The sequence below is a fragment of the Aedes albopictus genome, chromosome 2 (genome assembly GCF_035046485.1).
Source record: "Aedes albopictus strain Foshan chromosome 2, AalbF5, whole genome shotgun sequence".
NCBI classification, from domain to species: Eukaryota; Metazoa; Arthropoda; class Insecta; order Diptera; family Culicidae; genus Aedes; species Aedes albopictus.
The window spans coordinates 97527714-97550355 of record NC_085137.1 but is presented as its reverse complement, the minus strand read 5'-3'; the positions used below and the strand labels follow the sequence as shown (position 1 = coordinate 97550355).

Genomic DNA, 22642 nt, shown 5'->3' with positions numbered 1-22642 from the left:
AGGAACTTTTCCAAAAAATTTCTGAGCAATGCTTGCATTAGTTACTCTATTCTTCAATGAACATCTGCAAAGCGTTCCACAGTTTTCCAAGAATTCTTCCAGAGCTTCCTTAAAAATGTTATTTCGTGGTGATTCTCCAAAACATTCTTCAAGGATTTTTTTTGTTTCTGACAGATTTCCTTCAGAAATTCTGTGTACTGATGCCTTCAGCAGTTCAGAGTTTTCTTCAGAACACAAATAAGGATATCTTAAGAAATCTCTCCCGGAAGTTCTTTTGTGTCTAACATGTGTTCTTCCAGGCATGAACTCTCCAGAGATAACTCAAGAAATGACTTCAGAATTTTTCTCCTATGAATCCCGCAGAAAATGTAAAAGAATTTATTTTGGGAATCGCCAATGGTATCACCATATTTTTTAAGATATTCCCCTGCAGGCCATCCTTCAGATATTTCTTTAGAAAAATCTTTAGAGCTTCTCCTAAGGATCACTCCAATTATTTCTATGCAATTTCTGGAACAACTTCTTAAATCCTGTAGGAATATCTTTAACTATTACATCACAAGTTCCCGAAGAAATCCCAAGATATATTGCTGACGCAACCACAGAATCCAGGAAGTACTTTATCAAGGAATATTTGCTCTTTATGAATTTTGAAGAAATCCTCCTCTAAAGTTTTTGTTGAAATTCTTTAAGAAATCCCCAAAATTTCAAGAAGTCTCTGGAGATATTTTTGAAGACATATACGTGAAGGAATTTCAGAAGGAATCCAAACTGAAATTTCTGAAAGAATCCCTGAAGGAGTTTCTGAAAAAAATATTCGGTAAATTCCTGTGGAATCTTAAGAAGTACTCTTGCATGAACCTCTAGAGATGACCTGAAGAAATTCCAGGGAAATTCTTGACAGCACTTCAGGAAGAATTTCTTAAGATCCGCTTGGGTAAATAACTCGTAACTCGTCGGAATACCGTTTGCGGATTTTCAAGAAAAAATCATTGTAGATTAAAAAATTAAAAAAAAAATAAACTAGAGAATATTTTTGTTGACGCCGGAATGAGCTGGCCGTACTTCAGGCTTGGGTGCAGCAATCAGGAAGTGCATAGTTGTTGAACTAGGAATAGTTCATTTATATACACTATGTACACGTCAGCAATGAATCACTGCACCCGTTCCCGATCTGTGCGCAAGGGTGCGACGGGCGACGACGCGCGCGGAGCACAGATGCTGTGCTGCAGGACCGTGTTGTCTCGGTCGACAGTCAACTGTTGTACTGACAATTTATCGTGATCTCTATTGCTGGGCAATAGATATTAAGCGAGATAGAAAGTTGGGTTGGGGGGGGGGGGGGGAGTGAAGGTTGGAAGAGCATTACTCTGATGGATACGACTGGCTATCAGGAGGATATTTATAACTGATCGATCGAGCATTGTCTCAACCGTTCTTTTTTGTGCGATGATCCGCAAAAAAGCAGAGTCTAACCACAGCAGAAGTGATATGGTGTCGCATGCAATGGACACCTGCTTGCACAGTGGAAGTGAATGGTGGTCAAACTTTAATTGAATGAAAATAGTTCACGTTTGGCGTAAACAATTTTTATAAAAATTTTAGAGGATTTTCTGGAAGAATTCCTGTAATTCCTGATTCTGTGGTAGTATTTCCAAAAAAACAATATATAAGCTTCTGTAAAGATCACTAGAAAAAAATGCAGAGGGATATTCCTAAAGAAGAAATTCTTGAAGACTTTCCAAGGAAATAGTAATGAATAAATCTCTTGAAGTTTTTTTTTAATCTTTGACTAATTTTCAGAGTAAATGCAGAATAAATTTCCAGCGAAATATGTAGAGCAATATCTGGAGGAAATCATAAAGGGAATGCTTTATGAACTCCTGTAGATATATCTGAAGAAATTCTTGCCCATATCACTGAATGCAATTATGAAAAAAAAAATCTTTGGACGAATTCTTGGAAGATTTTTTTGGATTAATCCTTGAAGAAATTTCTGTTCACATACCTGTGAGAATTTTCAATGGAATCCTTGCAGCAATTTCTGACAAACTTCCTGAAGAAATACGTACACAAGTTTTTAAGAGATCCTTCGAAGATTTCCTGAATAAACCACTACAAGAATTTTTTATGGAAGAATCTTTGAAAGCATTTCTGAAGGAATCTCTGTAAAATTTCCGAAAAAAATTCCAAACGAATCCCTAGCAGAATTCATTAAGTAATCCCTGGCGGTGCTTCAGAAACATGGAAATCTACTTAAAGAGATTCTTGGTGAGATTTCTGAAAAAAAATTTGAGAAAATATAATATGAAGCGCTGAAGAAATTTCTTAAATAATCCGTGGAAAAATCATAGAAGAAACCACTGAAGGATTTTCTAAAATAAATTTTCTTAAGCAGATGTTCAGACCGACTTCCTGGATGAATTTCTGAAGGAACACATGTTGCAGTTTTGGAAGAAATCCATAGAAGATTTTTCTAAGCAATTCTTAGACAAATTAATGGAGGTATCTCATAAAGAATTTCTGAAGGAACTTCCGGAGAAATATTCAAAAAAATACATAAAGATTTTGTGGGGTAAAAATGTTTTGATTTTCTGGAGGAATCGCTGAAAGCATTTCTGAACCAATCAAGATATAAAAAAAAACTTTCAAAAATAATAAGCTTTCTGAAAGGAACTTCTGGAGGATTTTCTGACGCAATTTCAGAAGGAATCCGAGAAAGGCTTTTTAAAAAAGTTTTCAAATTATTGTCTGAGATAATCTCTAAACTTAAAAAAAAAAACAAAACAAAAGAAAACTATGATTTTTTTTATAAGAAAACCCCGAAGGAATTGTTATAGTATTTAATAAAAATCAACCAGAAGATTTTTTTAATGCCTGGAAGACTTTTTCAAAAAATCATGGATAAATTTATGAGATTATTTATAAATGGTTTTCAAAATTAATCTTTCGATAAATTTCTGAAGGATCTCTCAAGAAATTCATGAAGGATTTTCTGCAGCAATTAATGTAGGATTCTAAAAAAAGACACTGCATAAAAAACACTACACCGTCTTCAACCAGAGGTTGTACAGACTGAACAAGTACTTACATATGACAACGGACAACACACATTACACCCAATGGCCCAGTGAAGAATTGTCCGTTTTTTTTTAATCAGTTCGTTTATTTAAAAGGCTCGGGCGTGCGTAGCACTTTACGGAGCCAACTTCATCATAGATAAATTTACAATAAAATAATAAACATTTTCTAAAACAAAGTTAAATAAAAAAAAAACGCGAAAAAAATCAATCATGATGGAAGGTCATCTGATTCAACGGGGTACCGGTGGCCTCAGCTATTCTTTTTTTATCCTCTTCAATTAGTAGTCGTCGTTCATTCTCGTCGTCGATCCACTCGTACGTTGCAATCCGACATCTGCCCTTATTGGGAGTCGCATTAGACATGGTGGTTAAACTATTGTCGCTGTCGCTCAAGGACGAGTTGGCTTTGTTCGGCTTCTTGTGTATCTGATTTGATACCGAGTCAGAATCTGGATCTGAGCGTTGACGCTTTGCTTCTGCTTTCTTCGTTTTTGATTGTTTCTTATTACTTGCTTTTTTGTTCGATTCCGATCCATTAACGCTATCAGCATCGCTGGAACTCTCCTCTACTTTTTCCTCAATTTTGTCGACTTTGAGCGGTATTGTTGCCGATCGTTGTGCGTTCTCCTGCTGTTGCTCGTGGAGAAGCGGACAGGACTTCTTCAAATGAGTGTCCGAATTACACTTGAAGCACTTTTGGACCAGTCCGTCATAGTACAGCCTGCCCTTGCGATTGCAGAAATACAGAATCTCCGGTATTTCCTGCTCCAGGTCTATGTAGATACCGCAAACACCGGTAAACATGTTGAGCTGGTACTCTGCAGGGAAGCGCTCGCGAACGGTACGTCTTATCGTCCGGTACTTCGCCATCACTGACACCAGATTGGCATCTGATATTTCTGGTGGCAAATCAAAAATACGTACGTATCGGGTGTTACCAGCAACTGACATTCGAACCGTCGCCTCCTTTCCATCGGTGTAAAGGAAAGGTAACGATTTGTCGTTGTTCGCGAACACATAATTCATTGCTTCTTGGCTTTTGAAGCGAATGAAAACTGATTTTTCTTCGGAGATCTTGTACGCAGTTTCCATCGAAGATGGATTTCCTTTCAGCGTTTTTATAAAACGGGCCATATCAGCCACAGTTGGTTGAGCAGCTTCTCTCGGAAAGAGAAATGCCAACGTGTTTTCCACTGCTACTGTGTTGGACATATTGTACTGCGTATGACAAAACAAAAAACCCGAAAGCAATTCGACGAATGAACAAAAGCGTCTGTTCACCACGAGATGCGATCTTGAACTGAATTGTCCGTTTGACGAAAAGTTTTCCCCGACTGGAGCGGCAATCGAACCCACACTCCGAGGCTTACGAAACTGCTAGATGACGCCTCTACCCGCACGGCCATGAAACCCATAAAATTCTGTACAATAATCTTTTGATAAATGACAAATGAATATCTTGTGAAATATTGAATTCCAAATTCCTATAGAAAGTTTCCGAATTAGTCTATGAAAGATTTATTTAATAGTCCGTAAAGGAATTTCTTGGGGAATTGGCAATTATCCCTTGAAGAAATTTCAGGCCAAATTTATGAAAGAATTCTCGAAATGTTTATTTTATTTGGATGGATTTGAAGAAGTTCCAATATCACAGAGTTTCTTTAAAAAAAAACACGGACATGTTTAATGCTTCCAGTGAGCTGTTCGCTCTTTGAAGGAAGCACTAGACAACGGACTAGCATGCAACGCCCAGTGGCACAGCCGAAAACTTTTCCTGACAGCTGCGGCGGGAATCGAACTCACGCTCCCCAGCATGATGCGACTAAATGCTTTGTGACACTAGCCGCATGGTCACGAAGCACGTGTAAGGGCACTTAAAATTATAAAACTCTCAAAGGAAAGGGACGTAAGCACATTCGTAGACGGTTTTCTGATATTTAGGAGGAGAAATTTCGAATACGTATAGAGGCACCAACAATCGACATATCCACACGAAGCATGGAGATGTTGTTTGTGACAGTACAGAGGCATTATAGGTAATTTTATTATTCTCAGAAGGTCAGAATAAAAATTTCACAGTTTGAAGAAGGTGAAAGATGAAAGCATTTCCTCATATTTATGGGTTTTTAATTTTTCATTAAATAACGGTACAATATTTTCGAAATCGTTTTCATACACAGACAAAGGAGGGATCAAGGCGTCTCCTGTTTTTCCCAGTGGGAAATGATTTTCGTTTTTGTAAAAACCATTTTTAACCTTTCAGGACGCGCGACATCAAGCAAACGAAACTGCACCACGCTCACGCTGTATATACATCGAGCGAGGTTTTTTAGCAGTGTTGTACTTTTTACAACAGCGCGCGTCCTGAAGTGTTAAACTTAAAACATTTCTAAAACAAAATGGAAGCACATATCTTTAGTAAAAAAATAGTACAGGTAACATTTCTTATATTTATGAGGGCGTAATAAAAATCACATGAGCAATTACTATATGTATTATCAACCATTCCATGGAAAAACGATATAGGGCAACTCCGATTACCGTGAAACTTGGTTGGTTTGCAGTTCATCGAAAATAATTAGACCCGTATTTATTATTTCGATGAGCCACCAAGTTTCACGATAACACTAGTTTACAGCATTTTTGAACTCGGTGATCATTTTTGGTGTAGAATCATGCCCTGAGTTTAAAAACGCGAAGGAACAAAATACAGTGGAGCGGATTTTTTTCGACTTTCCATACGCGTACCAATTGAACACTCCAAGTTCTTCATACAAACTTCGGTCTTAAACTATGAAGGCCCGGTTTAATATTTTTTCAAAAATTCCTTCAATATGACACTTACACTTCCCAAACCCCTGCTTTTTTTATCATCCCATAACACCACATTTTGTAAAATTTTGTCGAGCAGTGCTGTTATGCTTCATGATGGTGTGGCATAAAAGGAGCAACACGGAGATTCTTCGAACGATCATTTCGGTTGAAAGTTAAAATAAAGTCATGCAAAAATTATCAAAACATGCTAATCGAATGACAATGTTTTACAATGCAAAAAAATATGAACACACTTAAAAAATCATGTAGATTTTCGTCACTTAGATGAACATATGCAAACGACCTATAAATTTACGCCATTGAATTGTTCAGGTTCTGTGCAACAAATTCACGTCACGAGTAATTCTGATTTTTTCGCAGTGTGTAGTTTCAAGGTCATTCAATATCCCCATGAGTGGGAAATCATGCGATGTGGATAACTCGATAATTGAAAGATTTTTCCATTTGAAAAACCGGGTAAAGTTTTTCTATTTGAATAACTTGTGTTCCAAGCAAAGCGAAAGATATTCTCACCTCGCCACCCAGAAGACAGCGACCAATCTTCAGCAGGCTGCTTTTCTTCACTTGAAACACCTTCGTTCCCGAGAGCGAGAAAAGGTGCCCGAGAAGAGGATTAATTTCAATTATCCTTTCAATTAGCGCGTGGTATTTTCACAACCCCTCTTTTGTGGCGGCAGCAGCAGAAAAGACACTGCACTCTCGCTACCACGAACGAACGGGGCGAGCTGCTGCCAGCTAGTCAAGGTGTCAAATCGTCGTCGCGTCGTGCCTTTCGGTCTCGGCCTCAATCTCGGTGTGTGGGTGAACTGTGATTACTCTCGCCTGAGCGCCTCGCTATTGTTCTATCTAATGAAATGCCTTTTTGTCTTCTTTTGTCACCGGCTTGCAGCTCAAATGTGAGGCATCGATTCATCAGATCTACCACGAGAGCACGGAGCGGTTTCTGGAAGAGGATCGGCCGCGAATATTGGCCACAGGGTCGTCCAGTGGGCACAACCCGAACATGTTCCAGAGCAGCGTGTACGACGGGGAGCTGACCGATCAGGGCGATCGGTATCTGACGATGAACGGGTACAAAGGTAAGCGTGGGAAGGGAGGGAAATCTTTGAACATTGTTGTGTAAGTAGAGTGGTTCCAGAATTCGGTTAAACCAGGCATCAATCTCTGATGTTTTGGTATTCATTTGAAATTAAGCAATCCCTAGCTCCGATCGAAACTCTAACGTTTCTGATTACAACCAACAAATCCGTATGTTTATTGACTCTTCAAAAATCATTCGAACTTCATATCGCCCCCTTAATGCTAGAACTAGGTAACTCGTTTTGGAAAGTACGGGTAAAAATGGCTGGTAAAACATATCCTGCTATAAAACAAACACTTTGTTGGTCTTAAATGAAGCATCATTATGTGTTTTTGTAGTTTCAATCGACAAACTTTTGTTTATTGCGGTAAATGTTCAGATGTAAACAAATTGCTCGCAATTTCGCAAAACCAGTTACCTAGTTCTAGCATTAAGGGGACGATATGATCATTGATATTGGATGACTTTATTCAAAACGTAACTGTACAAACTTATATTATCTTCAGAAAATTGCCAAACAATTGTTATTAATGACTTCACCTTCTCAGGAAGGCAATGAGCAACGTACGAAGTTGAACCATTACAACTTGCACATTTATTATTCCTCAGAGCAAACTAAACCGTTTCCGTCCTGAGCTGTTCTGCACAGTCCATTCATCATTTACCGGCAGCGAGCAAAAGAGTTAGAATCATGAAACTTGCTGTGCTCAATATTTCCCCATAAATCTCATTTCCCCAGCAGACTAACTGGCTCACAGTTTACCGAGCACCACACACGATAAGATGCAAAAGCATCACCTCGGGCACAGAAATGATGATATTTTCGTGCGTATCTACTCTTCGAAATTTTCTCCAATCTTCCCGAGTAACTCTAGTCACGTCCAAAGTCCAAGTAAATCTCACATAACTTCGGTAGGAGAGGTATACCACACCGCACCACCAACAATAGAGAACAACCGAACATAGAAACCAGCCAAACAACATTCTCAAAATCTCGTTCAAGTTTGTGTAGCTAGGCTACGTTACGGTCCAACCAACAAACGACTTTCTGTGTCGGCGAGATGTGAAGAATGGGTTCTAACTTCCGCCGGAAAATAGCACCTATGCCTAGCACACATCCCATCACTGACTGGTGCTGCACTGCAGCAATGGTAGGCGCATTCCACTCATCTTCCACGTCATATCGGGCGTCGAGAGCTCTCGGAAGATAAGTTTACTTTGTCCTTTAAACTTTTGCTTTCGAAACATCATCGTACTCGTGCAAGTTGGAGGCTGTTGCATTCGTAAGGGACTCATGATATGAGTACCTACCTTAGCTCTATGTTTACAAGCAGTCCTTCGGACGGGACGAACCATAAATCATGAGATGAAATCCGAAGCAGTCTATTGCTTAGCTGGGGATACATTCAAAACACAGTTGTATAACGGCTCTAGACTAGACGCTAGTTTCATGTATTTTTGGGCAATTTACAATGACTATGTTTGTTTATTCTCTTACAAGTAAAACACTTTCTTGTGTAATGACATGTATGTTTAAGTACCGTGAAGTCGCCATTCACCGCTGTTTTCACACGATTCATATTCATATGACAGGTAGGGGACCATTTGGGCAGGAGCACCTATTTTGGGCACTTGCTGCCATAACTCAGTCAGTTTCAAATCGATTGACATGAACTTTTGACCATAGCTGGGTACTGTGCATTCCTGATCGTGTTTCAAAAATCAAGTCAATCGGTTTAAAATTGGCTGAGTTATAGCAGCAAGTGCCCAAAATAGGTGCTCCTGCCCAAATGGTCCCCCCTACTTTACAGGAACAGCACAGTTAACCCTTAAAAGATGTGGACAACTTTTGTGCATAGTTTTACTTATAGCTTTTGACCCAGTGGGTGGATTTTCAAAACCAAAATGTTTTTATCAAGGGGATTAGTTGTGCTATCATATGCATATATGGAGATTATGTTATGCTAGAACATTTTGGAGATATAGCTGGAAATGTAGTGTACACCACTTGTTCTTCATTCGATTCCGCGTTTTATTTCTATGTACATGTGATATATTTCAATGGAAATTGCACAATATTCTTTGCTTGGGTTGGTGCTGTTAGATAGAAATGTCTTATGTCCTTTTACAGCTGTAACATAGATCTCCAGGTTATCCAAAACGTCCAGAAGTTTTGAACTTTATCTACTGAATGCAAAAAGTTGTGTTTACTTTTTAAATCACTTGAACTTGCTGAAATACATTCAAATATACATGTTGAAACATGAAATGATGGTAGTCATGACCTGGTGATGTTCTAGGCAATTTAAAATAGCTCTGGAGTTCTGATTGTAAGGCCTTTAACTGTAATACTATATCAACCTAATGTATGAATGTCAGAACTGATTTCATTAGATCCATACATGTAAATCAGAGTATGAAAGACTTACTGTACATTAATGGCGATACCTTAGGCCATCCAAATCATTCTGGAGTTAAGGCCTTTATATCTACACCCGTAATAACGCATCGGGTGCATTTCAAACTTGGTATAGTGCGTTAGTCATAGAAGATCAGTTGAATTATATGATACTTGTATACACATCATAGAGGCATCCTGGATCATCCGAACTATTCTAAAGTTGAGAAATATGGTTTGAATTTGAAATGGTATATCAACAGAAGTGAACAAACTTCAGAGTTTGCCCATTTGATTCATACACATAGTGCAATCCATGGGAAAGAAGTTCCCACAGTATCAGAGATATCTGATTACCTTTTAGTATTATGTGGTTAAGGCCTTCAGATCTACACTCGTAACAAAGCATCCTGCACGTTCAAAACTTGGTGCAATATGTTTCAGTAGGCATAGATGATAAGTTCGACAATATATCATATGACTTAAAGCTTTTCTATATCATCCAAACCATTCTGAGAAGCTAAAATATACGGTGTTCATTTCAATTCATGACCTATCAAGTGCACTAATATCAGCATTTATCTAATTCAATTCAAACATATAATACAAGTCGTGGGAGACAAATTTCCAGTACATTTCCATTGAAATATATCACATGTACATAGAAATAAAACGCGGAATCGAATGAAGAACAAGTGGTGTACACTACATTTCCAGCTATATCTCCAAAATGTTCTAGCATAACATAATCTCCATATATGCATATGATAGCACAACTAATCCCTTTGATAAAAACATTTTGGTTTTGAAAATCTACCCACTGGGTCAAAAGCTATAGGTAAAACTATGCAAAAAAGTTGTCCACATTCTTTAAGGGTTAAAAAACTTTATACACAACTTCCAGCAAGAATAAGAGTGTACGATATGATCACTGTTGATAATGAATAAGTACTCTGTGCATAACGCTCCCTACGTTATGAACACGAACTGTACAACTTACAGTCACTCTAAGCATTACTCACTGGTGAAATAAAACATACTGCAGAACTCTTACTAGTTCACACTATGGAATGAAACATAAAAATTTTCCGAGGATTAGACCACCCCGAGAGGTATTGTGAAGTAACTTTTGAAAAATATTAAAGCACGATTCAACGGTTCGACGGCACAAATTTCTCAAATGGTGGAGAACGTGCCTCTGGAGCCGACCTACTGATACAGTTTAAACCATTGAACAAAAGTTTGTATGAGGAACTTTAGGGGTTTTCAATTCATAAAGAGAATAACGGGTTGCATAAAACGATCTGGGCTGCAAAACGGAGAGCGTCCAACATAGCTCTGGTAGTTACAAGCTCCTTCTTCATGCTTTTCAGGGTCAATCGATGACAAAGACCGCCAGCTAAGGGTTGTGTACTTAGCTGGTAGTGCAGCCTGGGCACTGCTGTCCTTCTGATTTCAGTTAGATTGAGGAGGTACGTCTTGAGCGTCTGTACACCAAGGAGGTGCGGCTCAAACAGCGTCTGTTCTTGCGTCCAGCGGCTGAGTATGAAATGCTCCTCCACCGAAAGCTATACCTAAGATGGCGGCCCCACCACGGTGGATGGAGGATCATAGACCAACAACCTACTGTTTTCGAAACCCAAAAACCGTTATTGAAACCGAAAATGGAAGATTACGAAATGATTCAACAGCAACGACTTTTAGCGCAAAACAACGGCCAAGATTGGAACTTGGAATGTATTAACCCTAGCATAGTAGGGTCAACTGGCACAACTAGCGAATGAGGCATGTCGTATGAAGCTTGAGATCCTAGGACTGAGCGAAGTTCGTTGGCCGAACTTTGGAGAACACAGACTGACGTCGGGTCAAATTCTGCTATACTCTGGCCTACGAGGTGAACACGCTCCTCGCCACCGTGGAGTTCGTTTCCTGCTCAGCGCTCACGCCCACACAGCGCTCATGAAGCGGAAACCTATTAATGAGAGGATAACTCGACACTGATTCTTCATTAGGGCCTAACTGACAATTCTCTTCATCTATCCTCTCTTTGTGTTATTACGGAAAATGTAGTACGTTTTCCAAAGATTTTTTGGTTGAAATGAGAAGACGACGACTACATCTTGCTCTAGAAACAAAGAGAATAATGATTTTGTTTGTATTGATCAAGTTATTAGCGAAAGAGAGAGTCGACGAAGAGAAATCGATCAAGTCAGTTAGGCCCTTAAGAAAAATCATTGTCGAACTGTAGCCAGATTCAGAACCTCACCAAGATCCAATGTTACGCGCCAACCGATGCTGCCGAATTGCAAGATAAAGAGAACTTCTACAGCCAACTGAATGCTGTCATGGACAAGATTCTGAAAGGTGATATCAAGATCCTCATGGGCGACTTCAACGCAAAGGTTGTTTCCGACAACTCGGAACGCCATGGTCTCGGAGAAATGGACAAAAACGGAAAGCTGTTTGCAGAGTTTTGTACGTAGCGCCGACATTCTTTATTACACCAACGAACCTAACCTCAAAATGACTGACAATTATCAGGTCATTTTGACAGATCCAACATGAACATGAAAAGGACGGCTAGAAGATCGATAAAGTAGAATATATTATCCGTCTTTTTCCTGCATGTGTGTGGTCTGTCAAAATGACCTGAAAAGTGTTAAACAGCTTCATGGCTAGTTTTGTTGGTGTAATGAAGAATTGCGTCCGACCATCATCTCCTAATCGGGTAGATCCGACTGCGCATTGCTAGGATCCATCGACAGGAGGAGGAAATCCGGATGATGGATTCCGATTTGATGTTTGTCTAATATGCACACTTATACAAAAATCGACAGTAATTTTTGTTTGCATCATTAAGCAATGTGTACACTGGCAAACGTCAAAGCGATCGAACACTAGCGTCACTACACGGTAAAAAATCTGCACTGTGATATGAACGGATTGGCACTTGAATTCGCACTACTGTTTACCCAGTTTGTTATCAATTAAATATCATCCGAAAAAGAAAATCCAGTGCTTCTTCAATTTTAATTGAACTTCACTTCAATTCGTTGTTGACAATGTTATGAATTCGAATCTAGAATTTAAAAAAAGTGCGCACGAATAGCTCAAAGTGACATGGAATCAGTTTTTGTTCTTGTCGAAATAGCTGAAAATTTCTACATAAGAACAAGTTAAGCTCTTCTGCACGAAATGGAACACATACACCCATAGAGATGGCTCAATGTTAGTGAAATGCCATGTGCTCCTTTCTGAGCTGTGGAAACGAAGAACCGCATGCTCTTATTCCCGTGTTGTTAACGACAGCGAGCAACAGTTGAGTGGTAAACATCGCCGCCTGTGAATCTTAAGGTCGTAGGTTCGATGCTGGATGCTACCAAGATGGATGCTTTTCCAAGAAAAAAGTGACAAATTTAGTCTGCTATTGTTTTGATCTTGTAATATCCTAACGAGCTATTATTGAGTAGTTCACCAAATTAGATTTTGCTACTATTTCTGTTCTTTCACCCCTTCTATCAATCAAACCAATATCAGTTTTTGCTCTTCAGTAATTCAATCAATCATAACTGAATATGCTATTCATCAGATGTTTCCACCTACTCGGGATGACAGATCACGAACACTAATGCTGGCTTCGTGGCTGTGCGGTTAGCGGCGGCGGTTGTCTAGGTGTAGTGTCCGGAGGGACACTTCCGAGCACACCAGCCGAATCCTGCAGCCAAACGCACGCTAACGAGGAGGAGCGATACCTTCTCGCACAAAATGCTTTACAAGACTGACGTTTCATTTCATGTTGATCGTTTGCTTTGTTTTTCCGGTGGTGCATCACCGCAACTGACGCTATATGCCCTATTAATCTTTTTCTCTCTATCTCTCTCAACCCCTACATTCTCCCCCTGTTCTACTCTCTAATTGTTTTAAAAATTCAAAAAGTAAGAATAAAAAACAATAAAAAAATTATAATTTATAATTATAAACCTGCATTGAACATTATTGAAGCACAACTTATAATTGTTTTCCTTAGAAAACAAAAGTAATAAAATCGATCATCATCATTGCATCCTCTTAATTTCCAACCAATTTGTTCGACACCTTGATTAAATCTTTTTATATTTATTTTTAACCTTGGCCACATTGGCTTTGTTATGCAAATCTTTTATAAGCTTTTTGCGACCTTTGGGTAAGTAAGCTTTTCGAAAAGCCCATTTGTTATTCAGATCCTTTAAAGTAAGCTTTTCATCATGATCATCATCCTCCATCATCATCATTATCATGCTACTTATTCTTCATTCGTCATTTCTCATACTTCACCTTACATCCTGCATCCTCCATTTTACATCATTCATCAACATCATAATCATCATCATCATATATCCTTCATTCTTCATGTAGTTCTTCCTTCATCATACATTCTTCATCCTTCATCCTACAACATAAATCCTTTATCCTTCATCTTCCATCCTACATACTTCATCCTACATCATTTATTCATAACTCTCTTCATCTTCCATTCAGATCATCATCACCATCATCCTGTATCCTTCATACTTCATCATCATAATCATTATCATCATCATCATCCTTAATCCTTCATCCTACATCCTATATTCTACAGCCTACACCTACATCTTTCTTCCTTCATCCTACATTCTTCATACTTCAGCCTACATCATCTACTCTTTGTTCTTCATCTTTCATTCTTCATTCTTTATCCTCCATCCTTTGTCCTTCATCCTTCATTCTTCATCCTTCATCCTTTATCCTTTATCCTTCATCCTTCACCATTAATTATAATTATTATCATCATCATCATTTTCCTCAATCCTACATCCTACATTCTTCATCTTATATCCTTCAGTCTTCATCCTACATCTTTCTTCCTTCATCCTACATTCTTCATTCTTGATCATCATCATCATCATCGCCACCATTCTACATTCTTTATCCTTTATCCTTCATCTCACATCCTGTATCCTTTATACTTCATCCAACAACTTTCCTCTATCTTTTATCCTTCATTCTTCATCCTACATCTATCTTCCTTCATCCTACATTTTTCATCCTTCATCATCATCATCACCATCATTCTACATCCTTTATCCTTTATCCTTCATCTTACATCCTACATCCTTCATACTTCATCATCATAATCATCATAATCATTATCGTCATCATCCTTCATACCTCATCCAACATCTTTTCTTTATTTTTCATCTTTCATCCTACATCCTATATCCTTCTTTCTTCATCCTACACCTTCCTTCCTTCATCCTTCATCATCATCATCATCATCATCGCCATCATTCTACATCCTTTATCCTTCGTCCTTTATCCTTTATCTTACATCCTATATTCTTCATACTTCATCCAACATCTTTTCTTAATATTTCATCTTTCATCCTACATCCTATATCCTTCTTTCTTCATCCTTCATCTTTCTTCCTTCATCCTACATACTTCTTCCTTCATCATACATTCTTCATCATTCATCCTACAACATTAATTCTTTATCCTTCATCTTTCATCCTTCATACTTCATCTTACATCATCTATTCTTTATCCTCTTCATCTTCCATTCACATAATCATCACCAGCATCCTGTATCCTTCATACTTCATCATCATAATCATCATAAACATTATCATCATCATCATCATCATCATCCTTAATCCTTCATTATACATCCTATATCCTACATTCTTCATCTTATATCCTTCAGTCTTCATCCTACTTCTTTCGTCCTTCATCTTACATTCTTCATCCTTGATCATCATCATCATCGTTATCATTCTACATCCTTTATCCTTTATCTCACATCCTGTATCCTTCATACTACATCCAACAATTTTCCTCTATCATTCATCCTACATCATATATCCTTCATTTTTCATCCTACATCTATCTTCCTTCATCCTATATTTTTCATCCTTCATCATCATCATCACCATCATTCTACATCCTTTATCCTTCATCTTACATCCTATATCCTTCATACTTCATCATCATAATCATTTTCATCATCATCATCATCATCATCGCCATCATTCTACATCCTTTATCCTTTATCCTTTATCATTCATCTTCCTTTCTACATCTTCCACCCTACATTATCGTTATAAACATCCTTTAGCCTAAATTCACTTGACTGTCGCAGCTTACCCTCTCGGGGGAATTCGCTGTTAGCTTACCCTCTCAGGGGAATTCGCTTTACTGTTGCAGCTTACCCTCTCGGGGGAATTCGCTGTTAGCTTACCCTCTCGGGGGAATTCGCTTTACTGTTGCAGCTTACCCTCTCGGGGGAATTCGCTGTTAGCTTACCCTCTCGGGGGAATTCGCTTTACTGTTGCAGCTTACCCTCTCGGGGGAATTTGCTGTTAGCTTACCCTCTCGGGGGAATTCGCTTTACTGTTGCAGCTTACCCTCTCGGGGGAATTCGCTGTTAGCTTACCCTCTCGGGGGAATTCGCTTTACTGTTGCAGCTTACCCTCTCGGGGGAATTCGCTGTTAGCTTACCCTCTCGGGGGAATTCGCTTTACTGTTGCAGCTTACCCTCTCGGGGGAATTCGCTGTTAGCTTACCCTCTCGGGGGAATTCGCTTTACCCAGGTTGGAACTGAACACGGAACTGAAGCAAAAACGAAAACGACAATAGAATGTACCAACCTCACTCCATCCTGTTACAACGAGCCATTCGGTCTTACATCTACAAACCACCGAAAACTAACACAATGCTCCAGATGAAAACGAAGCTGCAAATCCTGTCATCTCCATCCACTATCCACATGCAAATTATAACAGTAAGCCAAATAATTGCCAACATCTCCTATCCAGAGAACATCCAGCGACCACTCGGTGACCGACCACTACCAAAGTCACGCCATGAAACCAATGCCTGAATTCGGTATGAAAACAAAAAAATAAAGAAAACCGGTCACCAGCCCATCAAGCAGCAAATGACAAATAAACTCACTGTCTCATCGACCGGACCAGCTCCGCCAATCAACAAACAAATCCAAACAAAACAAAAATCACCCGTACTGCACCGACTGCACCAGCCCCACACGCCGCCGGCACACACCTGCAGCTACGGAAGCCAAACACTGGATGGAGTCCCCAACACAAACGGACACCCTGCCCCGCTTTCAGTCGCCGCCACTTCTCCATCTCGAGGCCACAAAACCACAACACGGGAGCTTACCTACCGGCTGTGCCATTGTAGTGTCCGGAGGGACACTTCCGAGCACACCAGCCGAATCCTGCAGCCAAACGCACGCTAACGAGGAGGAGCGATACCTTCTCGCACAAAATGCTTTACAAGACTGACGTTTCATTTCATGTTGATCGTTTGCTTTGTTTTTCCGGTGGTGCATCACCGCAACTGACGCTATATGCCCTATTAATCTTTTTCTCTCTATCTCTCTTACCCCTTGATCTTGTAATATCCTAACGAGCTATTATTGAGTAGTTCACCAAATTAGATTTTGCTACTATTTCTGTTCTTTCACCCCTTCTATCAATCAAACCAATATCAGTTTTTGCTCTTCAGTAATTCAATCAATCATAACTGAATATGCTATTCATCAGATGTTTCCACCTACTCGGGATGACAGATCACGAACACTAATGCTGGCTTCGTGGCTGTGCGGTTAGCGGCGGCGGTTGTCTAGGCATAACGTAAGCCTCGGAGTGTGGGTTCGATTCCCGCTCCAGTCGGTGGAAACTTTTCGTCAAACAAAAACTTCATCACAAGGGTGTTCTGTGTGTTGTCTGTTGTCTAGTGTAAGTAATGTATTCAGTCTGTGCAGCCTCTGACTGGAAACGGTGTAAATTGTCTTTTAAGTAATACAGAGAGCTTCCACTTTGAGACGCCTAGAGAGCCCCACTTGTTTTTTTGCTTGACGTTAGCATTGAAAAAGGGCAGAGCTGCCATTCTTTGTATTTTTATTCTTTACACACCAAAACCACCGTAACAAACCATCCAGGAAGTACTGATAGGAGGAAACTTGGTGAAATTCATTCGCAAGTGCATCTGCACTGGCGACTGAATCGAAGGACCAATAGCCGTTGATTTGAGTGCCATTCATCGTGATCTTTGACCCTTGAAGCATTTAGGGGCTGTCCATAAACCACGTGGTCATGAGGGGGGGGTTCGGCCAATGACCATTTTGTATGGACAAATAAAAAATTTTGTATGGACAAATGACCACGCGGGGGGGGGGGGGGGTGGTTAAAAAGTCCCAAAAAAATGACCACGTGGTTTATGGACAGCCCCTTAGTACGCAGCTAAAAAAGAGCAATCTTTGGAAATTGAGGCAAAAGTTCTCAAATGCCTTAACTTGGAGTTTCGACTAAAATAACTACACAGAAAGAAATTATGAAAACTACACGAAACGTAAATATTAAAACGTTGAAATTTCCGTTCAATTGCATTCGATTTCACATCAAATAATTTCTTGCACGCAAAGTTGTAAGCAAGCTCCATACTGCAGACAACCTTTAAGGACAAACGTCATGAAATTCCGTTTCAACAGTGCTTCAGAATTTCAGACGCACAAATCTTACGAAGCAAGCTTCAAACAACAGTGAATTTTATTATTCTGTTCTTGCTCACTTGTAATAAACTTAAAATAAGAAGATCAGGTGCGCTGGTTTTGTTTACGAAGAGATTTGTGCGCTCAATATCGTGAGTAGGTGTTAAAGTCGGTAACCGTGGCGGCCATTTTGGGATTCTAACAAGTCTGTCCTTAATTTAACAATCTGATGGAGAATTGTGTTGAAAGCAATGGAGGTCATTTTGTTACAGTGAACTCGATGTAACAATTTTGAACTGTGTATATATTCCACAAACTTCAAAAACATTTCTCTTAACGCAACCGATCGCACCCGTAGTTTGTTCATGATAATAATTATGGATCGAAAAAGCATTGTTTCGGATTGAAGCGATCGAATTTTTGATTTTCCCAACGTGACTCAGTCTTATAGTTCACCTATATTTAGCCATACAAATCGTAGGGGAGACTGGGGAGACTTGATCCCTTTTTCTCAATTTACCTCAAACTTCAAGAAAAAATACAAAGCTAGATCCGACTTCCGTACAAAATGGCAGGTAAACATCTATTGCAAGTTAATACACAACAGAAGGCCTTCAAATTATTGTTAAAGTTTTCAAAACTGTGTTTTTATGGAAGCATGTCTTATGATGAATTTTTCAAAAATGGGTGACACTTGATCCCCCTTTGTGCACATGATTTACTTAAAGGGAAAATAATTTCAGAGTCTCCCTATTCATTTTATTTTCGAGTTTTCTTGTATTTTCGATCAATACGGAGTGTTCGAAATTGTAAGACTTCCTTAAATTTTTAAGGATATGCCGTATTTTAAAAATGGGGAGACTTGATCCCCCTTTTCTTGGTTTGTACTAAAGTTATAATTATCTGACACATTTTATCGTTGAATAGACTAGAATTCCAAGTAAATAGAGGCTTCCGAATAGAATTTTATTTTTCACATGTATAATATGTGTATAATCCTCGAGGGATCAAGTCTCCCGATGTCACTGTTGTGTATACTAAGCTGAATTTATTAATATATGTTAACAACAACCTTATTTGGATAAACAAGCTTGAAAGTATTTTATTTAAACTGTGTGCTGTTAAATTTTGACACGATTTGGTTCAATTTTCACAAAGTTATTGAGATTTTTCGGAATCGCCTAAAAGATTTGTGAAGGACTGAAAACAAACCATCAGTCGTTCAAAAATAATGCAATGTACAATCGAAATCACTTGTAGCCAAAACATAGTCGTATGTCCAGGAGTAGTTTTGGAAAAATTATGCTAGAAGAAAAATGTTTTTGATTCCGAGCAAATATGGGGGACAAGTCTCCCCAGGGATCAAGTCTCCTCGGTCTCCCCTAATACTTACGTGGGTTATAGTTCATCGAACACCAGAAGACTCGTCCAGCGCACGAGCCAAGTCACATTCAAACTGAAAAAGAAAAAAAAAGAATTAAAAATTGCATATATTTCCGTGTTTTGAGATGGAAATGTTTTATTGACGATTTTTTAACTATTTATTGCTATAGTTGAAATTCAGCGAATTCAAAACAAAATGATTAAATTTGTTTCTCCTGACTGACATGAGTATGCAAAACGCATCAAATAAATTCAAACATGTCATTCAAAGAACCCGAAGAACGGCAGCGTTAACTTCAGCACCCAATTTATTTCGCCACCATGCATGCCGTGTTTGATTTACCGAGAGGCAAACATTCTCGGCGTATAAATTTCCCGAGCAGTTCACATTTCAGTGGCTTAAGATTTTGCAACGCAATTTATGAGCCTTCATCCATCTTCCCTTGACAAAGTCTGCTGGCCAAGTTTGCTAGCCGAGTCCCGTTGGTCATAGTAAATCGGTGCCGTTCGGTGGTAGTTCGGTCATTCCTCATATTCGGAGAAGCAATCTTCTGCTCCAAAGCGGGGATGATATGCATTCCTGGGAGCTTACAAGGATGAGAAAATGCCGTTTCAGTCTGTGTCTAAAGTGTGGCACTTATGGCACAAGGGTATGGCCTCGGTGCTATATACGCTGAACTGGACTCTTACATCGTTCTGGTTCGCTCACTACCGACTACCGGCATTCAAATGATGGTGTCTACGTCGTCCATTACGTGGCACTTGGGGTGCTATATCAGTCGGGTTGGACTGGATTACACGATTGTGTTGTTCTTCAGAACTGGTATATGTCAGTTTTAAGTTGCTCTTGTCTGGATGATGTTTTGACAGTATCTTAATCTTGTGAAACTGTTTCAATCTGGCTATAAAATCATTGGCTACAGGCACTTTTTTAAGTTGCTTTGTAACTGAAATCTGAAATTGAAAAGCAACAAACAAAAGAAACGTAATGTTTTGCCTTTCTCGTACACTAGTGTACTGGAAAGGCAATATGTTCACTCCAAAAACGACTTTTTAATAGAAGGCCCGGAGGGTCAAGTCACATATACCAATCAACTCAGCTCGACGAATTGAGGTGATGTCTGTGTGTGTGTATGTGTGTGTGTATGTGTGTATGTGTGTATGTGTACAAAAAAAAACTCACATCACTTTTTGGCAGTAAACCTCAACCGATTTTAATGACCGATGGTCCATTCGACGCGGAATCTGGTCCCATTGTTTCCTATTGAAAATGGTTGGGATCGGTCTAGCCGTTCCAGAGTTATGGCCATTTACGTGTTCCGGACCAGTACCCTTGGAAGAGGCCATACATAAAAATGTAACAAACACACACATGCGACACATCAAACTGCGGCATTTTGGATAACCTGATGAACAAATAGCAAGAAAACAGTCTCAGACCATATCTGAACCGGTTGTGTTCCGGAACCGGTCCCGGATGTCCCGCCGGAAGTGGCCAAATATAAAAGTGAACCAAATCCATGCATGCGACACATCAAACTGCGGCATTTTCGATAACCTGATGAGCAGTTAGCAAGAAAGCAGTCTCAGACCATATCTGAACCGGTTGTGTTCCGGAACCGGTTCCGGATGTCCCGTCGGAAGTGGTCAAATATAAAAGTGAACCAAATCCATGCATGCGACACATCAAATTGCGGCAATTTCGATAACCTGATGGACAGTTAGCAAGAAAACAGTCTCAGACCATATCTGAACCCGTAGTGTTCCGAAACCGGTTCCGGATGTCCCGCCGGAAGTGGCCAAATATAAAAGTGAACCAAATCCATGCATGCGACACATCAAATTGCGGCAATTTCGATAACCTGATGGACAGTAAGCAAGAAAACATTCTCAGACCATATCTGAACCGGTTGTGTTCCGGAACCGGTTCCGGATGTCCAGCCGGAAGTGACCAAATAAAAAAGTGAACCAAATTCATGCATGCGACACATCATTTTCGGCATTTTCGATAACCTGATGAACAAATAGCAAGAAAACAGTCTCAGACCATCTGAACCGGTTGTGTTCTGGAACCGGTTCCAAATGTCCCGTCGGAAGTGGCCAAATATAAAAGTGAACGAAATCCATGCATGCGACACATCAAATTGCGGCAATTTCGATAACCTGATGGACAGTTAGCAAGAAAACAGTCTCAGACCATATCTGAACCGATTGTGTTCCGACACCGGTTCCGGATGTCTCCATGCATGCGACACATCAAACTGCGGCGTTTTCGATAACCTGATGAGCAGCTAGCAAGCAAACAGTCTCAGACCATATCTGCACCGGTAGTGCTTTGGAACCGGTTCCGGGTGTTCCGCCGGAAGTGGCCGTTTATAAAAGTTGACAAAACTTTTGAATACGGCACATCAAATCACGGCTTTTTCGACAACTTGGTGACCGGTTATTGAGGAAGTAGGCTAAGACCACATTATGGACTGTCAGTAGTGCTGAAACTAGTTCCGGGTTTCCCTCCGAAGGCAGCTAAATATAAAATTGAACCAAACCCATGGCTTTTTTGATAACCTAATGAACTTTAGCAAGCAAATAGGCTCAGATTATTTAAGAGACTTCGGTAGTGTTCTGCAACCTGTTCCGGGCCGGAAGTGACACCAAACCCATGCATGCGATAGCTCAAATCACGGCTTTTTAGGTAACATGTTGAACAGTTGCAAGAAAATAGACGCAAGCCATATCAGTGTGTTACGGAACTGATTACGGGTGTCCCGCCAGAAATGATCAAATGTAAAAGAGAACCAATACATGCGACATATCGATGACTTATTCAGTAACAAGATAAACGGTTAATCAACAAATAATCTCAGACCATATATGGGAGAACCGGTAGTGTTTCCAGATCTAGTGACAAGACGAGTAACGCGTCGGAAGTGGTAAAATATAGAAGGGAACTAAACCATAGCAGCGTTTTTGATAATCTGATGAACGGTCAACAAGAAAATAGTCTCAGACCACATGTAGAGCTTGTAATAATATTCCGGAATCGGTTGCGGGTGTTCCATCGGAAGTAATTTAATAGAAGTGAACCAAAATCACGCATGCGATACATAAAATCGCGGCTTTTTCAAAAAATTGCCGAATGTTTGAGACAACCGGAATTGGTTGCAGGTGTCCCGCCGGAAGTGGTCAAACGCAAAAATTTACAATACTAATACAAGCTGCACATCAAATAGCGGAATTATAAAGATGAACAAAATAAAAGACAAAGCAATAAATCAAATTGTGGCTTTTTTGATAGCATGTAAACGTTGGGTAAGATTATATATGCAAGA

At 39.6% G+C, this 22642-nt stretch overlaps 1 protein-coding gene across 4 annotated transcripts in view; it reads left to right on the top strand.

Annotated features, from left to right (window-relative positions):
• Window positions 1–22642, top strand: part of LOC115255007 (uncharacterized) — a 717425-nt gene that overhangs the window by 671642 nt on the left and 23141 nt on the right. For all 4 annotated transcript variants that reach the window (XM_062850108.1, XM_062850109.1, XM_062850106.1 and 1 more), the window contains exon 7: window positions 6808–6997. In XM_062850108.1, coding sequence (XP_062706092.1) covers window positions 6808–6997 — 190 coding nt within the window. The remainder of the gene's footprint in view (window positions 1–6807; window positions 6998–22642) is intronic.